The 16,062-nt window shown below is 42.7% G+C and overlaps 1 protein-coding gene across 1 annotated transcript in view; it reads right to left on the bottom strand.

Moving 5' to 3' along the window:
* The window catches only part of LOC145404670 (aconitate hydratase, mitochondrial-like), a 418,871-nt gene that overhangs the window by 309,933 nt on the left and 92,876 nt on the right, over window positions 1–16,062 (bottom strand). Inside the window, exon 3 of the mRNA XM_080276212.1 lies at window positions 10,947–11,172. Coding sequence (XP_080132338.1) covers window positions 10,947–11,172 — 226 coding nt within the window. The remainder of the gene's footprint in view (window positions 1–10,946; window positions 11,173–16,062) is intronic.

Below are 16,062 nucleotides of genomic sequence, written 5' to 3'. Positions count from 1 at the left end.
GTGTCAACAAGTGGGTTGGTGGAGGGTTAGTGCTCCTCCCCGTAAAACAAATAACTCAGAGTCAAATGGCCACCCCTTACGGGATTGTGGCGTCTGGCAATAGATAGATAGATAGATAATCCACATACATCCACTTTCACACCTTCAAGCACCTGGACAATCTCTCCCTCTTTCACCTCATCATTTGCACCCCTTACATTCCAGGTCATCATCCGTATCATGTCCTTTGTAGGATTTACTGTATGTACATATTTCTATATATTTCTGACAAACGTATTTTTCTCATTTATTTTCTGTATAACATGTACAGTAATATATATGCAGTATTGTACAATAACTGCAAGTGCTTCTCTGTCCTTGTGTTCACTGTTGAGCACGTTCGTCTTGGGATATATTTGGTACATACTTCACTCATTTTTCTTTAAATCCAGCAGCAGCATTCAGGGAATTAGTCGAAGTATTTCGCTGCAGTACATTCCAGTACATGGCAGTCATCTCCAAATCTTAACCCGCCCCGTACCCATGATGCGCAATGCACGTTGAAACTTTTTTTCACGTTCAGTCCCCACAATGTGATGAACGTTTTGCTATTGCAAGGTCCGTCGTTTGCACATTTCTCAAAATTTGCGCGTGATGTTTGGTACATATACACGAGACACCTTCCTCTACCACAGCTTAGTAAATTTTAGTATATTACTGATACTGTGTGTGCTTGAGATAATACTAGGCTCATTATAATAGTCTATCTATCTATCTATCTATTCCCAGACGCCAGAATCCCATAATGGGTGGCCGTTAGTCTTTGAGCCAGCTGTTTTACAGGGAGGGGCACTAACCCTCTGCCAACCCACTTGCTGACATGTTGGGAATGTATATGGGTTGGTTATATGGTTACCACCCAGCGTTGTAAATGATTACCTGGCTTACAGGAAACCATTAGGCTTGTCACTCAATGTAAAGCTACCTGAAATGGAAAGAGTAATAAAATGTGACAGGAATGATGGGAGAAATAGGAAGAGAAGAGGGCAGACACAGAAAAAGAGTGATAATGGTGAAGGCAGAAGTAAGCAGCACAACATCAAGTGAGTGGATGATGGTGAGAAATAGGAAGAGAGGGGACCGACAAAAAAAGAGTGATAAAGGTAAAGGAAGAAGTAGAGAGCACTACATCAAGTGAGTGGATGATGGGTAAGGCCTGTAAATATCCGATAATATGATACTCACTATAATAGTAAGGCCTGTGGTGGAAACTGGTATAATGCTAGTGGAAATGTATAATGTAAGTTGAAAAATGGAATGTAAGTTGAAACAACAGTCACAGTGAGTCAACTGTGCAAGAATTCAGCAATTTTCATGTGTCCATGAATGAAACAACGCTTATATCGCCTATATTTTTGTGTCAAAACCAACATATTCTTGTACTACATGTAAACATTCCTTGTCCTTCTGCCTCCAGGTGACTTTAAGCTCCCTCTTCTGTCTTTTTTCCTTCATTCTTTCTTCTTCCTTCTGCCTGTGGGTGACTCTACACTGAATGACAAGCCAAATGGTTTCCTGTACATCAAGAAACCATTTACTACGCTGGGTCGTAACCATATAGCCAAATTTGGCACCTGGTGGTTTAGTGGGTAATTACAGCACTCCAATCGGATTGAGCCGGTGAAGGTTTACATCCAAGGGATGGTTGGGGTTTATTGCTCACGTAATGCCACTCAGGGATGAGTGAGGTTGGTCACTCTCATCTTAAATGTCAGGACCAAGTTACCTAGCCCCAGGCTCCCATGCTCCTCATGAGGCAACATAGGATTGGATGATGGATGGATGGACTACATGTAAATTTGTGCCAAATTAATAATTTTTTTTTTTTTTTTAATTTAGGTTCTTTATTTACCATTCAGTACAAGCCCCAACTCTGGGGAACAATATCTCTGAAGGCCAAGCAGGAATGGGTGCATGAGGAAAACAGAATTGGTATCTTAGGGCACAGAAGATAATAAGGAATTATCAATATGAGCACAATAACAAACAAAAACATACAATGATACAGTACAAGTCCCATTATTCGGCATCAATGGGACCAGGATGATGCCGAGAAATTAGATATGCCGAATAATCAAAAACCTACCCACTCAGTACCTTAAATATATTGGTGAACACTCATCACCACTTATGGTACGGTATTACAACTGTGTTTGGAGAGAGTACTGTATACTCTACAATACTGCAATCAATACAGTACTATACCTGAATCTGATATATATATATATATATATATATATATATAAAAATTAGTGAACATATACAAGGGTAATGACACAGTAGGCCTACAAGTCAGATAACACTTCCTGGATGGCTGAAATGATACGGAATATTACCCTACCAGCTCAGTACATCACTTGTATTGGTGAACTCATCACTACTTATATTATTACAAATATGTTTGGAGTGAGGACTGTATACAGTACTTTTTCCAAACAAAATAAAATAGTCGGAAAATTGCATAAAATAAAGGGATCTGAATTGGTAAGGTCTTTCTGATGAAAGTTATAACTTACATTTAGCACTCACTCTTTTGTTCGTTTTTTTGTTTACATGTGAAAGGAGAGTACTGATGGAAACAGTAATGTATTCAATGAACCCCTTAATAACCTCCGACATTGAACAACCCTTTACAGTACCGATGTCGAGTTAGTGAGCTATGGAAAAACTGTGAACAATTATGGGAATAGAACGAAGGTCACTGGTATGTTTACACGACTCTAAGCTATGATTCCAAGCAGTCAGGGGGTTAGTTAGTCTCAGATGTTTCCGCCCATTTGGTAAATGCACCGTAACTTTATCAATTCTCCAGTCAATCATAGCGAATCATAGCATGGGTTTAGGAAGCTAAATAATACATTTCTAGGTGCGCCAGATGATTATCTTCACATCTTATAAGAAAATGGAAAAAATTAAATCCCTCTCTGAGTACGTAAAGTTCTTCCATTCCTCTGAAATCAATTTATTTTTCTTAAAGATGGGAAGACAATCGTCTGGCTCACCTAGCAATGTGTTATTTAGCTTCCTAAACCCATGCTATGATTCGCTATGAGTCATGGAAAGATTGATGAAGTTACGGTGTATTTACCAAATGGGCAAAAACATCTGAGATTAACCGACCGCCTAACTCCTTGGAATCATAGCGTAGTCATGTAAACATACCAGTGACCTTCGTTCCCTCCCCATAATTGTTCAGTTTTCTTTATAGCTCACACTAACTTAACATCACTGACATTGGTACTGTAAAAGGTTGTTCAGTGCCGGAGGTTATTAAGGGGTTAATAAGATATATCCCTGTTCGCATCAATGCTCTCTCTTTCACGTTAAGCACAAAAACAAACAAAAGAATGAGCACTAAATGTACGTTTAAAGTTCATCAGAGAGACCTTAGCAATTCATACTCCTCCAGTTTATTTTTAAGTATTTTTCTGACTTTAGGTTAGGTTAGGTTTGGTTAAATTATTAGGTACAGTTAAACTCGGTTAGGTTAGGTTCAGTTAAACAGGACAATCCCTTCCACCATTATGCTGAGTAATAAAAATACTAGAGCTGTCACAACGGTACAGCTAAAAACAACGGGAAAACTGATTTAACAAGCAACATTTATTTATGGGTAATGCATTACAGTGTCAGTGGTTCATGGGCTACTCAATTACCGGTAAGTGTCATTTTCAGGAAGGCATCAAGAAAAAGAATTTCAAGAATTAGCGTGGGGGCTTGGAACGTAACCCTTGCTAATTTGGTGGGGGTGGTTACTGTAGTGTATGATCTATCTATCTATCTATTGCCAGACGCCTCAATCCCGTTTGGGGTGGCCACAAACAAATCGCCTCCAAGTCGCCCTGTCCCCCGCCATTTCACTCCCCTGCTCCCAACTCACACCCCCCTCTCTCATATACCTCTCCACCCCATCTCTCCATCTCATCCTCGGCCTCCCCCTCCCTCTTTCCCCCTCCACCTCACTCACATACACTCTCTTCGTCAGTCTTTCACCCTCCATCCTCTCCACATGGCCAAACCACCTCAGTGTGTTCCTCATAACGCTTCCTATCACATCCACATCAACACCACAACGCTCCTTTATATCCTCATTCGTCAGCCTGTCTCTCCATGTGACTCCACAGGCTCCTCTTAAATAACTCATTTCCACGGCTCTCACTCTTGACTTGTGTCCTTCCAACAACGTCCAAGCTTCACTTCCGTACGTTAGAGTTGGTATCACAATACTGTCACGTAGTAACTTTTTCACTTCCATGCTCACTTCCCTGTTTCTTATCACTGCTTTCAAAGAACCAGCAACCTTTCTTCCCTGCTGTACCCTTTCAAGCACTTCACCCTCCAAACCTCCATCCTTACTCATCACACTACCCAAGTACTTAAACGTACTCACATTTTCCAATTCCACACCATCCAACCTCGCTGTACATTCACTGACTTCACCTCTCTCAAAGACCATCACTTTACTCTTCCCTACATTCACCTTTAGATTCCGTTTCTTACACACTCTCTCAAACTCATCCACCAAGCCTTGCAGCTCCCCTTCGTCTTCACTCAACAACACGGTATAATCTGCAAACAACAGTACAGGGAGTTTCCAAACACTATCCTCTCTCACCAGGGCCACTCCAACATCCACTACCCTACCTTGTACCTCCTTTATTACCCCATCCATGTACAGATTGAACAACCATGGAGACATGACACATCCCTGTTTCAAACCAACTTTCAAAGAGAAAAATTCACTTAGTTCACCATCCACACGCACTGCAGCCTTCGCACCATCGTACATACTCTTCACAGCATTCAACAACTTCCCATCTATTCCATATATTCTTAACACTTTCCACAATCCTTGTCTATCCACCCTGTCATATGCTTTCTCCAAATCCATGAAAGCCGCATACAACTTCTTTCCCTTCTCTAGAAACTTTTCCACTAAAGATCTGAGAATGAATATCTGATCTACACAACCTCTTCCCTTCCTAAAGCCTCCCTGTTCTTCTCCAACTAATTTCTCTGTTCTTTCTCTAACTCTGTCAATAAGTATCCTACCATACACTTTTCCTATTATACTAAGAAGACAAATGCCCCTATGATTACCACACACTTCTTTTTCCCCTTTTCCTTTGTACAAGGGAATAATTATACCTGACTTCCAATCCTCCGGGACTCTACCTTCCTCCCAGGCCAATCTGCACATCTTCCACATCCATTCTACTACTATCTCTCCCCCATGCTTCAGCATTTCACCACACACTCCATCAATTCCTGGGGCTTTCCCTGATTTAACTTTCTTCATTGCTTCCACAACTTCTATCCTACTGATTTCTTCCTGTCTTCTCACCTCCCTCCTTCTCCCAGCCATTCCCCAGCCACTTATACTTGCATTACTTCCATCCTCCACGTTCAACAATTCCTTAAAGTGTTCTCTCCATCTGCTCACTTTTTCTCCCTTCTCAACTAGTAATCTACCATTTTTATCTTTCACTCCCCTGCTAACTTCACTTCCACCCTGTCTTACTCTTTTCACCTCTTTCCAGAACATTTTCTTACAGTCCCTCCACTTTACACTCAAATTCCTTCCAAATTCCTCATCCACTCTCTTCTTACTCTCTCTTACTAATTTTTTCACCTCTCTCTTTCTTTCTACATATAACTCTCTCTTCCGCCTCTCAACTTCTTCCATGTCCCTATTTCTCATCCATTCATTGTATGCTTTCTTCTTTTGTGCCACAGCCCGTTTCACCTCTTCAGTCCACCACGCTGTTCCTTGCACCCCCCTCCATCTTCTCTTCCTTCCACACACCACATCACATGCTACACATATTTCTTCTGTAAATATTCTACACACACCTTCCACGTCCCCCATCTGCTCCAACTCATATTTGCCCAATCGTTCCTCCACTTCTCTCTTATACTCTGCCTTTTTCTCATCCTCTTGTAACCTTTCCACTCTCCTTGCAACTACTCCTTCCTCTCGTCTTTCCCTTCTTCTATTCCTCCATCTTACTTGAACTTTAACTCTGGCCACCACCAAGTAGTGGTCAGAAAGTCCACTTCCCCAACCTCTATAAACTCTTGCATCCAATATACATCTTCGCATCCTTTCATCCACACACACATAATCAATCATTGCCTTCCTTTCACTCAATTCACCACCCACCCTTCTCATCACTCGCCATGTATACCTGTGGATCATTTTATGCCTGAAGAGGGTATTGGCTATCACCAACCCCCTCCCAGCACAAATGTCCACTAACGCACTCCCATTCTCATCTATCTCAGCAGGCACACCCCACTCACCAACTATTCCATCCACCTTCACATTCCCAACTTTACCATTCATATCACCAATCAAAAACACTCTCTCATTCCTTCCAAACTTTTCCATGCACACTTCTACATTTGTCCAGAACTCTTCTCTCACTCTTCTAGCACGATCTTGCGTTGGCGCATACACACACACAATCGCCCACATTTGTATTCCAACTTTCAACTTTACCCACACAATCCTTGATCCAACTGATCCATACTGTCTTATGCTCCTCTTCCATCTTTTACTCACAACTATACATACTCCTTCCTTTGCCCTCTCATTCTCACCTACTCCTGCACATATACCCCATCCATACTCCCATTCTCTCACACTTTCTCTTCTCCATTTTGTTTCAGTTATTCCACATACATCCACTTTCGCATCCTCAAGCACCTGGACAATCTCTCTCTCTTTCACCTCATCATTTGCTCCCCTTACATTCCACGTTCCAATTGCAATGTCCTTTGTCCGGTCCTTGGTCGTCAACGTTTGGTCAGTCCTTGTCCGAGGCTTATTGTTTGTTTTTTTAGTTAGTTGTTTTCTGGGGAGGGGCACTAACCCTCCGCCAACCCTTTTAGTCGCCTTTTACGACAAGCAGGGATACTGGGGGAGTATTCTTGACAAACCCCCCTACCCCCAGGGGTACAGTACTATATCTGAATCTGAATAAAAATATGGAAATTAGTGAACATACAGAAGTGTAATGAAACAATAGGCCTACAAGCCACAGATAACACTTCCTAGACTGCCGAGATGATTCCGGACATCTGCCGAACAATCAATGATTTTCGTAAATGGGACTATTTCTCAAAACTGCCGAAATGTCGGATCTACCGAACAATCAGCTGCCGAATAATAGGACTTTTACTGTACATACATGCTACAAAGTTGCTACAGTAATTATCATTACATGTTCAAGATGAGTGAAGTGGTACTTAGATACACACGTGTGTACATACGTATGCAGAGAAACGCACATATGCACACATATATATATATATATATATATATATATATACGTATATTATATGTCTAAGTATATATTCATGCACATGTAGCTGTAGACATACTGCATGTACAGGATAGGTACGCATGTATGAGGATATGGGAATGTGTGGTTTCCAATAGTTACCCTACCACAGAAAACACGACAGTAGCAGCACTACTACAGAAAACACACTAGATCAGGTGTTCAGAGGGTCAGCTGTCTAGACCATTTTTAAACTCATGTGAGCACTTTCTTGGTGATTTTCCATTGTTTCTCGCCAAATGCGGAGGTTTAAAAAAAAAAAAAAAAAAAAAAAAGTCGGGTTTTGGGGGTGGGTTTTGTAATAAATTAGTCGGTAAGGGGTGGGTTAATAACATCGTATGTAGTATCTCGCACTTATACCAAAATATGTTTCCCAGCTTGAACAAAAACAAAACCAGCCTACCTGACCAACCCCGGGCGTCGTCTGAACTGAATGAGATGCTGGAAGTTGCTGCTAAAAGTATCTGCATGTTATCTCAAGTATTGTGCCATTTATCAACAACATTTTATGAAATACATGTGTCAGGAATATGGTTGGATGTCTTACTGACCTATAGGTAATTACAGGTCGATATATAGATATATATACATAAATATATATATGTATGTTACAGGCAGATTGTGAAATCGTACGTGCTCCCTACGTGCCAACAAGTGGGTTGGTGGAGGGTTAGTGCCTCTCCCCGTAAAACAAATAACACAAAGTCATATGGCCAGCCCTTATGGGATTATGGTGTCTGGCAACAGATAGAGAGATAGATGTTACAGGCAGATTGTGAAATCAGTCATTTTGTGAATTGAGGTTAGTTTAGTTTATGTTTATTTAGGTTAAGTTGATCTAAGATAACATTAGGTTAGGTAATCTTAGTTTAGGTTTGGTTAGGTTAGGTGAAATTAGGCTGAACAGAAGAGAACGGTAACTTCCAGCATAATTCACTCCGTGCATACGACACCAGCAGGGTGATTCACCCCTTGCAGTATGGAGCCAAATTTGTTTGAAAAATAGACTGTTGCACAGCTTATGCAATACTTAAGACAAAGATCAGTGCCTTATTCAGGATATAGTAAAGGAAAGCTAATACAGCTAGTGAGATACTCTTGAACATACCAATTTACTGGAACACCAGATGCTGTTGGCATCCCTACATGTCAAGTGGGGTTGGTGGAGGATTAGTGCCCCTCCCTGTAAAACAATTAACTCTAAGCCCTTGACCACCCTGTTTGGGAAACATGGCATCTGGCAATGGATGGACGGATGGAAGTTGAGCCACTGATGGGAAGAGTGTAGGTGAATCATGACAGACTGTTTGTGTTAATGGGAAATTATTGGTATTCCCAGATCCCCATTTATTAACAAATTGGGATGATAACCATTTCCTATCCAGTCAGTAAAATGTTTTGAGCGTATTGCATGGAATCTCGTAGCCTTCCATCCTCCATTCCGTTTAAATCTATTCATGTTGATAGTCCGACACTTACCCCTAAAATGACGATCATGCGCCTGGCAGCATGGTGGGCATCTGCATAAAGATGCTTGAGATTCCTCATTCCATATCTTGGCCAATATATTATATCAATATTCACTGACAGTGACATGCATTTATATTACCTTTTACAATCTTACCATAGTTTCTGGGTACATAATAAGTCACTCCAGTAACCACTGGCTATTCCAGAATCTGTGATAGGGCCCTAAACTGGTATTTGTTAAATTTCCTTACAAATTTTGTAATATTCACACAAGGCTGACATGATTTATTAATATTAGCTACTACATCTTTATATATACGTTAAAAAATGAAAATAACTTTCAAGTATAGTTTAACCCCTTATGGGCAGGCAACACATCAATTATATGACTGAGTGGGGTGGCATATTTTTGGAAAAATAAAGTACACTATAATGGAATAAGTCTAAACATGCATAAACTGATGCAAATGGATGAAAAACAAAGGCAAGAGGTGTTACATTTGTGGTAATACGTCTCTGCTGGCTGTGGGAGGAGGAGGGGAGGAGTGAGGGAGAAGCACGGGCTGGCAGCTTATCACCAGGCGTGCCTGGGGTGAGGCTAGCAAACTATTCACTCATTTCCTTTTTCTTCGCCACTGAACACTATATTTCTCATTTATGCATTCTTTACACTATTCATTGTCTTCAAAATCTTATGTATGTGTTTTCTATTTTACTTCAACACTTATAACAACAAAACTTATCTACATATATATTATTTTACTTGAACAATTACAACACTACAACTTGTATATGTATAATCTACAGTATTTTACTTGTTTCAAGGCTTGGGAGAGTAGAGGGCAGGACAATAGGTGACAAGGATGCCTTATCACCCAATTTCACCGATAAATTAGGACCAAAAATGGCTGTCATTGTGTAACGTCGCCCGCCTCCTCACACACGGATGTTACGTAACGTCGCCTGCCTGTTAGGGGTGAAGCTAAGGAACAAGAAAAATAAAAATTCCTGACTGATTACTCTCTACCACCCCTTGTCCCCATTTTCTGAGAATGGCACTATGGACACCTGGCGGGCTAGACCATGAACTAGAATTCATGATCACTCCAATTATGGAAAAAAGGATAGTACAATAAAAGCAAACCCCAAGAGAAAATAATGCGTAAACTATGTCGGTATAATAACACCAAGTGCAATGTGAATGTACACTGAGGGTGGATGAGGAGGCAATGGAAAATGTGAGTGCTTGGGTAGTGTGACATGTAAGGATGGAAGTTTAGAGGGTGAAGTGCTTGAGTGGGTACAACATGGAAGAAAGGTTGCTGGTTCCTTGAGAACAGTGATAAGACACAGGGAAGTGAGCATGGAAGTGAAAAAGTTACTACATGACAGTATTGTAATGCCAACTCTAACATATGGAAGTGAAGCTTGGACCGTGTTGAAGGGACACAAGTCAAGAGTGAGAGCTGTGGAAACGAGTTATTTGAGAGGAGCATGTGAGGTCACATGGAGAGACAGATTGACAAATAAGGAAGTGAAGGATAATTGTGGTGTGGATGTGGATGTGATAGGAAGCCTTACGAGAAACACACTGAGGTAGTTTGGCCATGTGGAGAGGATGGAGAGTGAGAGACTAACAAGGAGAGTGTATGTGAGTGAGGTGGAGGGGAGAGAGGGAGGGGGAGGCCAAGGATGAGATGGAAGGATGGAGAGGTATATGAGAGAGGGTGGTTTGAGCTGGGAGCAGGGCAGTGAAATGGCAGGGGACAGGGCAACATGGAGGCAATTTGTTTGTGACCATCCCTTACAGGATTAAGGCATGTGGCAATAGATAGATAGACTGATAAATAATATAAACAAATAAATCACATTTGGCCTGCTTCAGTCGCTGACTGTTGTCGGTATGCGTGCAGTTGTGAATTCACATAGTTTTGTTATCAATGTCGGTAAGGTTTATCTCACCATTTACACCAGTGCCACCAGGTGAAGACATTCCTCCTCAGCACAAGTATTATATTCACATGGCAATACCAAACATATCTGTCATAAGAGACACTATGAGGCATCACATTCTTTTCTTAGATCACAAACCTGTGCCTGGATCAAATGGTCACAGTGGATGGTGGATGGCACAGCCACACGTGGAAGACCAGAGCTGATGAACTGCAACATTGCCATCTGAGCAGTGGCATCCTGCATAGCCACACGATCTGGCCGCAGTTTCAGATAGGACTCGCCACGCACAATATCTTGGCCAGCTGGGTCATCTAGGTGTGAGTACAGGATCTTCTCAGACAATGTCAGGGGATGACCCAACCTGAAATATTATACCAAACTTCAGTGTGTGAGAGAGAGAGAGAGAGAGAGAGAGAGAGAGAGAGAGAGAGAGAGAGATTCACACATTGCCTACCACTATAGTCCTTCCAAAATATCGAGATCGTTTGGGCATTGTCCCTTGTGGGAATTCCCTTTCGCGCGACGCTGCCGAATCCGTACCAAAACACACCTCTCTGTCTCATGTCGGCTATTTACTACTTCTAAATGAAATTTATTTACAGTATATGTATATATACTGTAATTTTCTATTAAGGCTATATAGTGTAAGAAAATGCCAATTGTTTTTAATAATAACAATGACTTTTTATAAATACCTCAACACTTCCAACGCTGTCACACTTGTAGGTGAGTCAGTGAGGGTAGGTCAGGTGTCAATCTGCAGGTCACTTCCTCTCTGACCGCCATCAAAGATAAGCTCCTACCCCTACTACTCGCCCTAATCAGCTCCACAGTCGAGAAGAACTTATTTACAGCGTAAATAAGTATTTTTTAGAAGAGAAGGCAAACAAAGGACCTATAATTCATAAAACCTATAGACTTTTTAGAGAAATAAATCTTCATAAAATGTTGATTTTATATGCAGAGAGAGAGAGAGAGAGAGAGAGAGAGAGAGAGAGAGAGAGAGAGAGACAGACAGACAGACAGACAGAGTCAGGAGGCTTTTCCTCAAATACTAATTATTCATAAAACCATATAGACTTTATAGAAATAAATCTCCATATAATGTTGATTTTATATGCAGAGAGAGAGAGAGAAAGAGAGAGACAGAGAGAGAGGTAGTGAGCTGGGAGTGAGGGTTCTCCCTTGAAGTTTGTCTCTAATCCGATAATTGACCCAGTAGAAACTGTGGCAACGTCACACGTAAGGGAATTCCCGTGAGGGACAACGCCTAAACGATCTCGATATTTTGGAAGGACTCTAATGATACCAGAGAGAGAGAGAGAGAGAGAGAGAGAGATTCACATACTGCCTGCCACTAACGATATTTGCCGGTGAATAAGACAGCTCTTGAACCTCATTAAAAAATACCCAAAATTGGTGATCCTCCTAAACACTGGATATACACTCCTAACCTCTACATCCTGTGGTTATGGGATCCATAGGTGTTATGGGGAACATTGCCAAACATTCACCTCAACCCTTGCTTCGCTCAAAATAGTACATACACAGTACAGTATTCCCACATTTAGCCGGACATAATAAAGCCAAAGGCATGTCCGAGTAGCGGCAACATCCGGATAATGAACACTATTCCCCTCCCATACCTAGACCCTACCTATACTCACCTCCAACCTAACCTATTTTTACATTACCTGTGCTTAATTTGGCAGTGTTTTCCGGTCATTCAGGCACATTTAGACATAAAAACACATATAGGAATACCAAAAGTAATGGTAAACACCAAGAAAATCATGCAGAAAAAACACTGAAAAACCCAAAAACACCCTACTTATACAATACTGTGTATACAGTACCCCTCCTCATTTTGGTAGTGTTTTCAGGTCATTCTGCCATATTTTGACATGAAAACATACATAAGGTTAGCCAAAACAAATTTTCATCACAAAAAAAAAAAAAAAAAAAAAAAAAAAACTACTGTATGTACAGTGCCTCTCCTTATTTTGACAGTGTTTTCCAGTCATTCTGGCATATTGTCATATCAAAACATACATAGGCTTATCCAAAATAATTTTCAGCACCAAGAAAACCATAAAAAAAAAAATCTATCTATCTATCTATCTATTGCCAGACGCCTCAATCCCGTTTGGGGTGACCACAAACAAATCGCCTCCAAGTCGCCCTGTCCCCCGCCATTTCACTGCCCTGCTCCCAACTCACACCCCCCTCTCTCATATACCTCTCCACCCCATCCCTCCATCTCATCCTCGGCCTCCCCCTCCCTCTTCCCCCCTCCACCTCACTCACATACACTCTCTTCGTCAGTCTTTCACCCTCCATCCTCTCCACATGGCCAAACCACCTCAGTGTGTTCCTCATAACGCTTCCTATCACATCCACATCCACACCACAACGCTCCTTTATATCCTCATTCGTCAGCCTGTCTCTCCACGTGACTCCACAGGCTCCTCGTAAATAACTCATTTCCACTGCTCTCACTCTTGACTTGTGTCCTTCCAACAATGTCCAAGCTTCACTTCCGTACGTTAGAGTTTGTATCACAATACTGTCATGTAGTAACTTTTTCACTTCCATGCTCACTTCCCTGTTTCTTATCACTGCTTTCAAGGAACCAGCAACCTTTCTTCCCTGCTGTACCCTTTCAAAAAAAAAATGAAAACCAAAAAACATCCTACCTAAACATTGTGGTATACACAGCACCCTTCCTATTTTTGGCACTATTTTTGGGTCATTCTGCCTTACTGTGACATCAAAACATATATAGGATTATCCTAAATCAATTTTAGCCCCAAGGAAACTATGAAAGAACCTAAAGTTCCCTGTCGAAAAACATTCAGTTGGGGTACTTACCACCAAGTGCACCACCGCCAGGCTTCTTAACCAGCCGCCTCCAGCAGGGGTAGAGTTATCCCATGTGGTTTAGTGGCACACAATAGCGCCTAATAAAGGTTGACAAACTCCTCATCATCATCATCCTCAACCTGCCAGGGGTGGGCAATGACCGGCAACGTGCGGTACGGTGATGGTGGCCTACCCACCTCAGGTGACTCCGAAGACAGCCACAAACTTACATAAAATGGAGACTCAATGGCTGTAGTACAGTAGTAGTAGTAGTAATTGTTCCCCACGCAGTCTGGCTGAACAGCCCCGAGTCCCTTAGGAAGGCCATGGCCGAGACCGGGTTTTCCCACACAGCTCTCAAAAAGTGTATGTTGTGTTGTTGGTGTAGGTGATTGTGTGCAGTGCAGTCTTCCATAATGTGCTGTGTTACATCCTGGACAGGCATCAGCAATGGAGTCATCCAGCCTCTTCTGGTAGCTTAAGAGGGCTGGATGGTGCCCACATCTCAGCCTGGCCAGGTGGACCCTGTCCTCACAAAGGAGATAGGATTCAGAAGGGTGGATATCAGGAGGCCGTGCATGCAGCTGTGTGTTGTCTTTAAGTGACTGAATGAAGCGGCAAGTGATTTGAGTGTAGATATGCTTCTGGAAGCAGGTCTGAGGTGAGGGGGGGGGGGGATGACAGTATTTGTGTATGATATCGTGTGCTGGGTGTTGTTTTGATGTTCCTTGGTGTGGGTGGATGTGCTGCCATGTAATGTGGTGGATGTTGTAGGTTTGTGGAGGTTGTAGCAAGAATCTGGGTGCCTTTCATGTCTACGTGATCCTTGACTTTAGGGACTTTGGTTTCTTGATGTAGGTGGTCTGTGGGTGTAGTAGCTGTGCAGCCTGTGATTATTTTTAGGGCCTTGTTCTGTATGGTCTGTAGCGTGTTGTAGTGTGTTTTGGTATGGTGAGGTTAGGATGTTGATGCGCTCGGTTGCAGCTCCGACGGTGAAGGCAGGAAACGAGCTGGTGGTGGTGGTGATAATGGGCTGGCATTCGTGGGGGTTGCTGGCTTGAAGAACGAGTCAATCCTGGTCTGACTATAGGACCAACAATTCTAACAGAGGGTGACAGCATTCCTGACTCTCCGCAGCTCCATTACCAGGCGGAGCGGCACCAACTCTCCATCACGGTGTGAGTGCTCAGCATACTCCAGCACCCCCTCCAGGTAACCATGGAGGACACTGAGACGAGGGACTGAAGGAGTTGCGGAGGGCTGCGCATCAGAGTCCTCATCCTCATCAGTCCCATTGTCCTCTTCTGTGCCCTCAGAGGCAGCAGCAGTAATCTCCCCATCAGACATTGTCTGGTAACCAGGATAGCCACCGTCGTCATCCAGCCAATCCCTCACGTCATCGACGTCCACCTGCTCTCCTGCTGTTATAAGGCAACTATGGAAATCATCCACGTCAAATCCCTCAAAGTCGTGCTTGGTTTCCATTCCCTGCAAGAAATGAGACCAACCGCTTTCGAGGGTTTTGACGGAGACTTCCACGCGTTCGCCCAGTTGCACACTGAAGACTTCAGGTAGTAACACCAAAGATTCTGCAAGGTCAGCTCCCCACGTGTCCTCAACCGCGTCCTCGTCCTCTAGCACCACTATCATCCCGTTCAGAAACCTCTGACGGTACAGTCTCTTGGCAGCCACAATAACACCCTGGTCCATTGCTTGAATCTGAGCTGTCGTATTAAGTGGCAGAAACACGCATGTAATCCGCCAGTCAAAAGCAACTGAATCCTCCTCAAATGGATGTGCAACGACACCGTCCAAAAGCAGAAGTGACTTCACCTAGTCGTGCGTGATACAAAGGACTTCCTTTTGATACAACCATCTTGACGAAATGTCTGTGGAACCACTCCCTGAAGATCTTAGAGGTAAACTATGCCTTCACAAAATGGTATCACACAACAGACAGGCTATCCATCAACCACGGAGACAATGTGGTTACTTTGCATGCCCAACAACAACGGGCTTGAGGCAGTGAGTCACGGTAGCATTGGTACAGCACAAAACAAAGACATATTGTTTGGACAACTTCCGACCAGGCACAGTCATCTCCCCTTCCTCAGCCAGAGTGTTGGTGGGCAAGAAGAGGTAGAACAGACCAGCTTCGTAAGCATTATAGACTTGACCAAGGGCAAGGCCCTCGTCCTTGATCAGACACTGCACTTTCAGGTGAAACGGGCCCATTTTCTCTGCTGCTGCGTCCAAGGCCTAGCCGTATGCCTTACAGCCGGTAAGTCCATGGCGAGACTTGAAGTGAAAGAGCCATCCCTCAGCCACATTGTGCAGGTGTGCAAATTTCTTGGCAACAGCCTTCACCTTGGTCCCATGCACTACCACC

This window comes from Coenobita brevimanus, chromosome 64 (genome assembly GCF_032717465.1).
Source record: "Coenobita brevimanus isolate Jiangsu-jjx chromosome 64, ASM3271746v2, whole genome shotgun sequence".
Classification (NCBI taxonomy): domain Eukaryota; kingdom Metazoa; phylum Arthropoda; class Malacostraca; order Decapoda; family Coenobitidae; genus Coenobita; species Coenobita brevimanus.
Note: the sequence above shows the minus strand (reverse complement) of the source record. Positions and strands in the feature narration are given on the sequence as shown.